This window comes from Mastigoproctus giganteus, chromosome 7 (assembly GCF_048544385.1).
Source record: "Mastigoproctus giganteus isolate SK-2022 chromosome 7, ASM4854438v1, whole genome shotgun sequence".
Classification (NCBI taxonomy): Eukaryota; Metazoa; Arthropoda; class Arachnida; order Uropygi; family Thelyphonidae; genus Mastigoproctus; species Mastigoproctus giganteus.
The window spans coordinates 10,267,695-10,280,521 of NC_143581.1; the positions used below are offsets into that span (position 1 = coordinate 10,267,695).

The 12,827-nt window shown below is 32.8% G+C and overlaps 1 protein-coding gene across 1 annotated transcript in view; it reads left to right on the forward strand.

The window, feature by feature from the left end:
• The window catches only part of LOC150082494 (polyadenylate-binding protein 2-like), an 83,363-nt gene that overhangs the window by 39,452 nt on the left and 31,084 nt on the right, over positions 1 to 12,827 (forward strand). The window contains exons 5-6 of the mRNA XM_090377791.1: positions 1,375 to 1,462; positions 5,863 to 5,984. Of these exons, the coding sequence (XP_090233917.1) occupies positions 1,375 to 1,462; positions 5,863 to 5,984 (210 nt within the window). The remainder of the gene's footprint in view (positions 1 to 1,374; positions 1,463 to 5,862; positions 5,985 to 12,827) is intronic.

Here is a 12,827-nt window from a genome sequence, read left to right on the forward strand (position 1 = left end):
TCAAACCCTAGAATTGACTGAAACAAATTGATCCTCTCTTTCAGTATTTGTCCCTGATTTTCTTCAGTTTGATTCTGCTGATCACCTATGTTTCTTCTGCAGTAGACCACAGTTTTTTTCCAAGCAATTTTTAAATTCTGAATAGTGAGTCATTCCCATGCAGCAGCTATCCTTCAAACTGAGCCTTTTCAAAAAAGCTAAGATGTTTTCTTCTTTGTTTTCTGCTAAAAGTAATTGACACAAGACTTATTTTTTGTAGATTTTCTTCAACTTTTTGATGACTCCCTGGTCCATCTGTTGGAGGAGTGCCGTGACATTTGATGGAAGGATGTGATGCCACATTGTCTAGGTTTTGACATTCGGCATAAAATCGTTGATAAACCATAATAGATTAAAGTATGCGAAATATCAGATTAAAAATTGATGCTGAATAACATATTACAAAGTGTTACTTTTAGTTAGTAGTGTATGTATATTTGTCGTGTATAATTAAGATAGTATGAATCAGAGCTGTAATACTCAATACGTTCTACATTGATATTAATATTTGTAAAATAATAAGAGAAGTTTACCTCAATATAGTGCATAGAACACTTCTGTATGATACTCTCCAGAAATTAAAACAAAAAAATAAATAATTAAAAACCAATTTAACATAATTAAAAATCAATTTAACGCAATTAAAAATTAAAAAGAATCTTAACGAAAATAAGGAAGGAAAATCGTTTTGAATATTTTCGTTATATTCTTTTTAATTTTTAATTGTGTTAAATTGGTTTTTAATTATTATTATTTTTTTTTACTCTAATGTAAATTTTCGATTTTTTCGTTTTAATTTCTCGAGAGTATCATACGGAAGAGTTCTACGTACTATATTGAGGTAAACTCCTCTTATTATTTTACAAATAATTAAGCTATGTATGTAAGCATAAATTTATTTGCTAACCGGTGGATAATATTCTTCCTATTATCATGTATCATGTTAATTGGTAAGGTAATAAAAGTGTAAGTTTGCGATTTATATCTTTTATAGTCTGTGGATAATAATATCCTCCAATCGCTTATTAGAATTGCTGTTTAATAGAATCAAAATTCAATTTGCAAATGTGATCACAGTAACCGGTGCTTACTGTAATTATTTTATGGCACCAGCATAAAAAAATAAATAAATAAATGCTGGCTTGTTCGGATTTTTGACGTTTCAAATTATTGACATTTTTGATGACCTGTATTGATTAATTAAAATGCAATTTTAATTAATATATTTATTCCTTCACATTCTTCATACATGTATATGCCAGCAAACTCAGGATATGCTCTCTCTCTCTGTCATGTAATTATTTAATATTTAAAATGTGTCCTTTATTATTTCAGATTTGCATACATTGAATTTGCTGACAAGGTCTCAGCTCAGAATGCAATCATACTAGATGAATCAATCTTTAAAGGACGTCAAATAAAGGTATGAGATACTTTATTTCATTGAGCCTGAGATTTCATTTATACGCTGAAAAATGAATAGCTGTTCTTTATATTTGGAGAATTATTAGTTTTCTTCTATGAAACAAAAATGTACAAAAACAGACTTGATAAATGCACTAACATTTATCAAGTGACTAGATCAGTGGGGTGCAAACCCCCCCACAGGGGGGTTGCAGGAAATTTAAAGGTCATGGAAATTTTTAAATAAATTTATTTTTTGTGTACATAAAAACTAAAAACCTGTTTAACAAATAGATATTTATTGTATACCCAGTATAAAATGAAATATAAGTACAATTTCAGTTCAGTAGCTTTCGGAACTCGTGTCCCTTTTTCAAGTTGAAAAAGGGACACGAGTTCCGAAAGCTACTGAACTGAAATTGTACTTATATTTCATTTTATACTGGGTATACAATAAATATCTATTTGTTAAACTATGGACCCCAGTACTCCAGGCCCATTTGTCACTAAAAACCTGTTGTTAAAATTACTTTTTCAATTCTGTAGGTGTAGACACCTTGCTACTTGAACTAAGTCTGAAATAAGAATGAACCCTAGTGCCTACCGCATCAGGAATATGCCTTAATTTGCTCATTGGCTATGGACACACAAAAAGCAGCTGATTACTGTGACTTCTCAGTACTACTCAATTAATCCAACGTTGAGTAGTACTACTTAAGTAATCTCTTACGATAATCCCTTTAGCTCTTATTTGTGCTTCCTACAGCACAAATTCTTAAATTGCCTAAAGGCCAGAGTTGCGAAAGTGCAGTAGCAGTAAATATATATAGCATGCAAGCTTTATTCTGCTTTGTAATTTTGTGCATTCTCCTTGCTGCAATAAAAATTATTTCAGTTATGCATGAAGTAAAGTACGATTTAAAAACCATTCCTCTGTCCAGAGACATGGTCTCGCGGCATATTACAATTATCAGACAACATAAAATTCAATTTATTAAATCAATTGAGAGAAAGTCCAATTTTTGTAATACAGTTAGATGAATCCACAGATATTTCAAACCTCACTCAACTTATTGCATATGTTGAATACTGCTACAAGGAGAATATTTTGGAGGATTTTATAATTTGAAAAGCTTTGGAAGGAAGAATGGACCAGAAGATTTTTGATGTTACAAATATTTTCTTTCAAGCAAATAATCTAAATTGGAACAACTGTGTTGTGATTTGTACTGATGGCTGCATTAACAGCAGAAAATAAAGGTGTAAAAGGCAAAGTAAAGGAAATTGTTCCAAATATAGTTTTTAATCATTGCATTACACATAGGGAAGTATTAGTAGTGAAGGAGATGCAAACCGATTTGTGTGATAAACTTAAAGTTGAAGCTTAAATAGCAGACTTTTCACTATACTTTATAATGAAGTGGGATCTGCGTATGAAATGCTTCTTATATATACAAAAGTGAGGTGGCTGTCCACCTCACTTTTGTATATATAAGAAGCATTTCTTATATATATAAGAAATATTCCACCGATAAAATGTTGCAATTTCTTTTTGGCCTCAAACATGAAGTTTTATTGTTTTTATCAGATCAGAACCTTTCTCAATTGTTTACAAATCAAAAATAACTTGGAAAACTTAGCTACCTTGTTGATATATTTGAAAAACTTATTGATTTTAATTTAAGTCTTCAAGGACAGGGAACAAATATATTTATACTTAGAAGGTTTTAAAAAATAAACTTAACCTTTGGGAAACTGAATTTAAGCATAATAATACTGAAATGTTCCCATGTTTTTCTGATTTTGTTATTGGCAGTAATATTTCCATTTTACAATTTAGAGATATCATTGTTTCCCACCTAACAATACTAATTAAGAATTTTTCCAAACAATTAAATGTATCTCCAGATAAAAAGTTGTCTTGGATTCGTGATCCCTTTGCTTTTGAAATTTCTTCATGTCCTGAAATTGCCATTGAGCAAAAGGAAGATCTTACTGACCCATCATCAAACGAAGCATTACGTGCTCATGTCAAGACTACTTGTGAAAAAGTTTGGCTTTCTCTTTGAGATCCAGAATTCTTGCAAATGCCGATACAAAGATAGCTGCCTTTCGGGTCTACATATTTAAGTCATAAAATTAACAGCTATAAAAATAAAACAGCATTGCGTCCAAATATCGGTTATCCAGGCTGAACCTTCTCATTAATTGTTTTGTAATTGTTCATTTTTTATTGTTTTCTTAATTGAAGAATAAGAATTTGATTTGTTATTAAATTAGGACTATGGACCAGATGTAGTTAAATAACTGAATATCGTAGGCAGCTACGTTTTGTGGCTGGTAAAGTATTAAAAATTACAGCTGTTGATTATTGAAGCCTCCACTGTCTGAGGGAGTGAGGCACCAGCTGTAAATGAAACAGGTTTCTTGGATAGGACTACCTAACTCCTTGTGGTGGGGGCAGAGATGGTGTCCCTACTGTGAGACGAAATGGTCGTTCCTGCAATTGTCATTTTAAGTTATGTGTACATTTATTATACCAACTGAAGGTTGAGAAATGTACAAGATAAGAAAAATGCAGCATATGGATGGGAGTCCAGATGGCTGGGGTTTGCACAAATGACCTTACCTTCTCTGAACTGAATGAGCTTAACATAACGAAAAGGAAAGATGCAAGTCACCAAGCCAATTCAAGCTGGTTACCATCTTGAAAACTTTTTAAGCATAATGCAAAGCATTGATCACTCCTGATCAGAATTAGCAGAAACAGGTATACTGGCAGCACTGTTAAAAACTTTCAAAAACTGTTATCAAATTGAATAATTGTGATTTTATAATAAAATACTATCATAATTATGTTCCAGACTAGATAATGTAATAATTTATTGCTTATTAATATATTATTTTTTTTATTTATTTTAGGTTCTTTCTGAGCTGGCTGTGATAATATCAGTTACCTAGACATTCCAAATTCCTTCAGCATTTGGCAAAGTATTTAATTTGTGTGTTGCAATAGCAAACATGGTGACTTCTTATATAATGCATACTTCAGCTAAACGTATTCATTATAAGTTCCATTACATGAAGCATCATCATCAGCCATTTTCAATCCACTGCAGGATGAAGGCCTCTCCAGCAACTTTCCAGTTCCTTCTGTTTTGAGCACTGGCCATCCATTTACTACCCAAAAACTCATGAATTTCATCTATCCATCTCCGCCTTTGTCTTCCAGGTTTTCTTCTAGCTCCTCTTGGGTAAAAGTAAAAAAAGTAAAGTGCAGCCATTATCAACCCACTGCAGGATGGAAGCCTCCTCAACAATTCATGCTGAGGGAAATGGACCATAATCTGCCACGCTGGTCCAGTGCGGGTTGACAGATCGACTGTATTCAGCAGTCAGGGGCTTGAACCCCGGTCTACTCAAAGAGTAGTGTGCTACTGCACTCCCGCCCCTGACCACTCGGCTACGGGAGTACCATTCTGTTATTTTCTTAGTCCATCTGTCATCATGTCTTCGAGCTATGTGTCCTGCCCAAGACCATTTTAGTTCTTTATACGAAGCATGTAACGTTAATGGTAATATACACGAAGCATGTAACGTTAATGGTAATTACACTGCCGAGAAGTGTTTCTGTAATTACATAGCACTGCACTTAGGGATGGCTTGACTGGAAAAAAAAAACATTTCGATAAACACTTGCTGCTGCATTATAATTTTATAAAAATTGAGTGCAGTAATCACCAAAATTTACCAGTTAGGTTTTTTAAAAAAGTAATGTTTTTCCTAATAGAGAAGGAATAATTGGAAAAAATTTTTTTTTAAATGAAAATTTTATTCACTACTAAATTATATATATTTTTTTAAATTACCCAAAACATCCACTTAGAATAAAAAATTTAAAAATATTAAAAAACCTGTCCAACAATGGAATTTGCAATTTATTTTTATGATGCATAGTGCTATTATAACTGGGAGAAAAAAATAGCAAGAGGAAGTTTCCAACTTGGCTGCGTTTAAAGTTCTTAAAACGAGATCTGGTTTATAGCATGTATAATGCACTATGAATATTAATATGTGACCAGTTGATATTTAGCCTGCATGACCAATGAAATAATTAAAAAAGAACCATTTCACAGTTCTTTTATGTAATAAATTCATGTTTTGGACCACGACTCAAAAAAAAAAGCGTAATATATTCGTATTTTGGTTTTCTTAAATCACTTTTAAAACATTTGTGGTCTGTATTATAGGTTTTGCCAAAATGAACTAATAAGCTTGGTATAAGTACAACAAATTGAGCTCCACAAGGTAGGTTTAGAGTTGGGTATAGAACAGGTCATTAGGGATATAAAAAAAAAAAAAACAGCGCAATATATTCGTATTTTGGTTTACTTAAAACACTTGTGTTCTGTATTATAGGTTTTGCCAAAACGAACTAATAAGCCTGGTATAAGCACAACAAATAGAGCTCCACGAGGTAGGTTTAAAGTTGGGTATAGAACAGGTCGTTATGGATATCGGTCTTCCAGAAGGACATTCAGGTAAGTTTTACATTTTCTTTTGCGTTTAGAGGAAAAATTTACACAAAAAAACTTGATGGAAATAAGCATTTTTAATGGTTTTTTTTTCACTTGTAAGCTTAAAATATATATTTTATTTATTTACTCTGTTTGAAGTATACAACTTCACCCTGGTACAGCCATTGAATGAAACACCCTGGTAAGTCTAAGTAAAAAGTACACATAAGAGTACAATAAATATAAAAAATGATCGTTGGGGGGCTGTGGCACACAAAGCTGCTCAGAAGTTCTCCATCAGATAGTAAGTTTGTTGAAAAATGCAGTTCTGTAAGGTTAGATATAGAGCAGCTGTGTGCTAACACAGTTGCTTTATATTTATGCAAGTTTACTAGATTTACTGCATTGGACTTTTGTCTGGACCAAAGGATTATATTTTATATTAATAGAATTTAATAAATAAGGATAAAATAATAAAGTCTATATTATATTTATGAAATCCTCAGAGTTTCTCCAAATAATTGCAGTGATAATCAAAATAATCTGAGCCAGTCAGTCCTTTAGCCATTATTTAGTGTTTAACCTTCTGAATGGAACACCCCAAGATAAAGTACGATAGAGCTGGTTTTTTTTTTTTTTTTTTTTTTCCTCTCTCTGATTTAAACAAAATCTATAACACACATCAATGCCAGTATTGTCTACTTTAGCAAGTAATTTCCATATGATGCTTATTTTCGGTGATAATTTTAATATATTATTAAAGAAATGTTTTGTATTTATCGCTGAGGCCACAAATGGTTCTAAATAAGTTTTGGAATCAGGGGCGGGCCATCCCGAGAGTGCACTGCATCCAGGTGTCTGAAACTTACATACACATTTGAAGAAAATTTTAGTGCACCATGTACCATACCCTAGGAATGGCCCTGTTTGGAATATATACAACTGTATATATTCCAAACATATGATATTCTTATTGATTATGTGTTGAATCTCAATTTTAATTTGACAGTTTCATTAATTAGCCTTTGATCACTTAAAGGGAAGGCTAATTAATTCACACCTGCATGATTCCTTTTCTGTTTTAATTATAAAATATCAATTAAAAATGGTGATCTGTTAATTATTACTTACTAAACCAAATTTAAAAATACTGAACGAAAATAAATGAGAGAAACCAGTAATAATCATCATCATTAACTTGGTCTGGCTTAGGTCTTTTAAGACCTGTTCCGTTGTAGCTCTTGGAGGTGGTCTTGATCTCTCTTGCCTGTAGGTTTGTAGTTAAAGGCTAATTTTGGGATCCGGTCTGGGTTCATTCTTTCTACGTGGCTGATCCATTTTTCCTGATACCGTTTTATGTCATTTACTATGTTATCTACTTTTAATTTCTTGCAGATATCTATATTTCTTTGGTGGTCTAGTCTTGTAAAGCCTAATAATGGTCTTAAAAATTTCATTTGTGCTGCTTCTAGTTTGTTTGCATCTTTCTTATTTATGACCCAAGTCTCACAGATGTAGAAGAGGGCTGGTTTTGAAGTGATGTTGTGCAGTCGTAATTTTGTTTCAGTTGTCATTTGTTTTCCGAAGTGGCGTTTTATTGTTCCATTCGTTTTATTATATTTTTGTAGTTTAATGTGGATGTCTTTCCCTTCATTTGATATTAAATTTCCCAAATAGGTGAAGTCAGATATTTGTTCTACTATTTTATCATCAATAACAATTTTGACTCTTTGTATGTTTTTTCCACATAATCCCATTGATTTTGTCTTTGAGGTGGAGATTTTCATCTCGTACTTTTTACCTATTTTATTAAGTTCATTTGCTGCTATCTGTAGTTCATCTTCTGATTTTGCAATTATAACTTGATCATCAGTATATAGTATAGTTTGGATTTTATTCCTGTTGTTCAACTGTATTCCGTTGTTAATTGTTTATTTCCATTCTTTAAGAATTTTATTGATGTAGATATTAAATAAATTTCGTGATAGTCCACATCCTTGTTTGACTCCATTATTGGTGTTAATTGGGTCTGATAGTTGGCCATTAGAATATTTTATACAGACTTTTGAGTTTTTATATAGGCTTTGGATCACTTTCTGGAGTTGGGTTGGAATATTTTCTTCACGTAGAATCTGCCAAAGTTTTTCCCGGTTTACATTGTCATGCTTTTTCATAATCAATAAAGAGCAGAAATGTTGGTAGATTGAATTCTCTTCTTTTCTCCAAAATTTGCTGTAGTGAGAAAATGGCATCTGTTGTGCTTCTCCCTTTTCTGAACCCACATTGTTCTTCTTCTAAGAATTCTTCACTGTATTTATTATTATTTGACCAGATTTCCTCAACATTATCACTTTCATCTGATTTGAGTTTATCTTTCAATCGACTTTCATACAGGAATTTAGTGCTTTCGTCTTCCAACAAATGTATTTTTAATTTCTTAGTAATTTTTGTTGGTATTTTCTTCTTTTTATTTTCAAAGTGCTTTCTACTAGGTAATGATCACTGTCAATTTCACTGCCTCTGAATACTCTAGTGTCTCTAATTTTGTCATTTAAATTTTCATTAATGATAATATAATCTATTATAGACCTTGTGTTTCTTGCTTCCCATGTGAATTTATGGATATTCTTGTGTCTGAAAAAAGTATTTGTAATTTTAAGTTTATTAAAAATGCAGAAGTCTACCAGGCATCTTCCATTATTGTTGACCATGGGTTCGCCTTCTGATCCTATACATTTGTCTATTGATTGAGCACCAACCCTTGCATTAAAATCTCCTGCTAGTTATGAGATGCTCGTTTTTGTTAGTTTGGTCTATGATCTGTTGTAATTCGTCATAAAATTCTGTGGTTTCATCAATGTTGCCTTCTACTGGTGCGTAGATGCCAATGATTGTTATTGTATAAGATAGAATTTTTAGTCTTAATTTCAATATTCTGGGTGATAACCAAGAGTACTCTAGTATTTTGTTTTCCCATTCTTTCTTTATTATAACAGCAACTCCCAATGATGCCCACATTTCACTTGGTACACCGGAGTATATCATTATGAAGTTACCTATTTCTTTGGATCCTTTGTTCTTCTTTTTTGTTTCGGTAATGACTGCTATGTCAATATTTCTATTTTTTAGTTCCACGGTCAATTCATTAATTTGTGATTTATTCCCCTAACGTTCCAAGTTGCTACTTTAAGTTCCTTAATCGTAGTCCTATATCCATTGCCTAGATCGTTACCCTTGAGATCCGTCCAGTTTTTTCCCTTGAGCTTATTTCCAGTATTTAGAATGTCCCCCGGATAGGTTACCAGCCTTTCGCGGGGTAAGTCTAGTGGTGGGGTTGCCACCTTATAGCCTCTAGACAGACTTCGGGTACAGCATTTCCTCTGTATGTGATGGGACAGTTATACCGCTGTGACTCGGTCGCCAGAGCCTCGTCTGTGGAAACGGGTCAGTTCGCCTCGAGAAGGTGAGGTTGACATTTGGGTAGGAGAGGTTATGGAATGCACGTCATCACCCCTTGAACACACCCACCAGTAATAATAAAAAAAGTAAATTTTTAATCATAGTTTTTTTAGGATTTTCAAGGTCCCAGATTGAAACCAAGATGCTCACATGGTGTCTGGCAGATGCAATGTGACCATCTCTATTTTTTTTCAGAAAAATGTACTTTGCCAGCAAAATGAAAGCTCTATGGTACAGGTGAGCAACCTTTTTAAGTGGCGTGCCAAATTTTTTTTTAGCTTCCCACGATTTTAGGATTATTAAAATGGTGCATAAATGAAAAAAATTGTCATAAACAGTTTTATGTTATTCATTGTAATAGTTATACATACTCGTACATATAATTAATTTTATTAATAAGAAAATGAAATACAAATTCAAGATAAAATTACAAAAATACAATTATAAAAAAATTATTATAATTTCAAAGATTTTATAAATCCTTCATAATCTTAGATTTTCAATTATGCATTGCGATAAGTTTCAATAAATACCTTCTAAAAATAAAATGGTAGATCCTCTCCAAATTATCTACTTTTACCATCGATTATTCACTGACATTTGCCGTTGAAATGTATGATACACTTGCTCTGCAATGCTGAGTTCAAGAACCACTACTGACTGTGTGCAAATCTATGGCTGCTTATCAGTGTTGCCAGAATGATATACCGTATATTCTTTGATGGACCATTTATTACATATATTTTGAAAATGACCATGGGCTGGATTAGGCATGTTCGCAGGTCAGAGGTTGCCCATCCCTGCTCTATGGAAAGATTAGACACCTACCGCTGGCATCTCACAGGTGCCATGGGAAAGGTAAATGTTTTTGCTAATATGGCATCTGTTTAATGCCAGACAATAATTTAATGTCTCATATAATTTGTAGTATATCAAAAGTGAAACAGAAAATACTGTATAACCAGTTAGAGAATATTGGTGGGCAAAAGAACATGGGAGGATCTGATTTCATTTACAAATTTTAAAAAAAATGTTATTCCAAGGTGATAATAATTGAGTCAAAACTGAATAAACTTACCAAAACCAGAAGTATAAATTTTTTTCAGTTTAGTAATTATTAAAAAATAAATTTTTGTGTGGTTGTTGATTAATATTGTAATTTTTTATGTTGTAGGAACAGAACCTGGTATAGTCCCTACCAAAATATTAATGGTAAGCAATGAAGTAGGTATATCGAACAGATCTCCTTTGGGAGTTTTTAAGTCTCTTGCCGGTAAACCACGTATTATATAAACTTGGAATAGCTTGCATTTTCTTGTTTATTCCATTTGTCCCTCCACATTATTGTAAATATGTAACATTTGCTCTCTTACTGGCATGTTTTAGAAAACAATGTCCATTCTTTAGTTAGAAAAATAAATTTGATAAAGAAAAATTTATTAAATTTATTTTTCTAACTGCTAATTCTACGTTATCTTCATTTAGTGTATTTGAAAAAAAAATAAAATAAAAAAAAGATTTTTACTCGCCAGAGCTGTTATTTTTTCTTGTATTCTTTAGTCATCACGATACTATGAAACATACAGAAATTGATTTGTTCCTGACGGTGCCAAATCTATGATACTTCGTACACCACCACCAGGGGAACCCAAGGAGTCAGGGGGGCCTAACAGCTGAACACTAAAATATTATGTACTTATGAAAATTAAAAGGTTTAATCTCATAATGCCAGCTGGGTGGGGAAGTGTTTATAATACTTCGTAATATAAAATTTTCGCTCATTTATAAATGTGACTTAAGCAATCCAGAGCAAAAATTAATTGCATAATTTAACATTATATTGATTTAATATAATTTGTGCGACAAACATTTCAGAAATTTAATATTGGCTAGTGTTATATTTTTTAATAGAAAAATGAAAATTCCAACACTAAATTTAACGGCACACTAAATTTAACAAATAAGGTACTTTTAATTAAGAAATTTAAAAAAACCAATTTTATTAAAATTCAATGTAAAAAAATCATAATGAAAAATGTTTTCCGATTTAGCTTCTTACTCATTATGGGTTCTTATTTTGTTTTATTTTATTGCAGTATATACTTGTGCTCCTGTACGGAGACCAAGACAGACATTGCATCGAATAGTTCACAGAATTTAACATGGTGTACTAGCTTGCAGAATTATAATACTCAGCTCGCCACAGAGCAGAGTGTTTAGTCGACTCAGAAAGTGTCCGAAAGATTTGAATAACAAAAGTGAATCTGAGTCGACTCAGCGAATTGCAGAATTCAACCAATATATCGACGCCATCAACCGACTGGCATCTGATAGCTCAACATAAAGCACACGACAATATTCTCGGTGATCTGGATTTGCAGTGTTGAACTACGTGATGGCCACATGATGTCATTACAATGGTCGAATAGTGGGAGGTCTTAAACTGCATAGGTAGGTTATGTACTGGAAAGCTGAGTTCTATCAATCTTTCAGCGTGCAATCACAATTCCAGCTGGATTGGCATCCGCTCCTGTCAAACTGGCCTCGTTTGCATAGTATGTTCAAATTAATATTCATTGAGATCAGTACCATACGGTACTGATCTCTATCAAGAATCGCTTAAATTTTTGCCAAGTGATCAGTTAAATTCACCGGGTGGTGCACCCATTCAATAGGTCCTAGGAAGAACACTGCCCTTATTCAAGCATAACAGGATAATAACCTAATCACATTGTGAAAGACTGATTGTTTATTCAAGATGGACACAATTAGCCACATGGTATGAACCTTCCCTATAGAGTATATTTTGAAAGATATATTACTACTTTCCACTACGTCCAGAAACCAAGAAGTCCTTGTACTGGTGAACTTAATTTTCACCTGGATTTTTTGACAACCTTATATCACTGAATCCTATATTGTATTTGTGGGGGGGAAGACAACATATCCACCATTAAAAAACAATTCACAATCCATCAACAATTCTTGCTACTTTCTTGATCATTGGATTATGTATTTATTATCATTTTGGTAATACATGTACTAATCAAAGATTACCTGTTTTTCAAAGATTACTACATTTGAATGTTTACAGAGACTTGTGACATGCTTTGTTTGATGACTTTATCAAATTTATTTACCAAGCTCCTAGCATTGGTGTACACGCAAGTATATATGCACCTGTTCTTATTCTTAGCTACCCTAACACAACCCATGTGTTTACTTGACTCCCAGCAGTCTCTGAAATATCCTGCATCTTGTTTTCCAGGCTGTACCGACTGTGACACTTTGAGGTCACCATAACTAAGTGTTCAAATGTTAAAAGCATTACTATGCACCTCTGAGGTTACTGTGGTTCAAGCCAGCATAACCACTAAATATGGTGCTGTGTTTGTATTCTCTCTATCT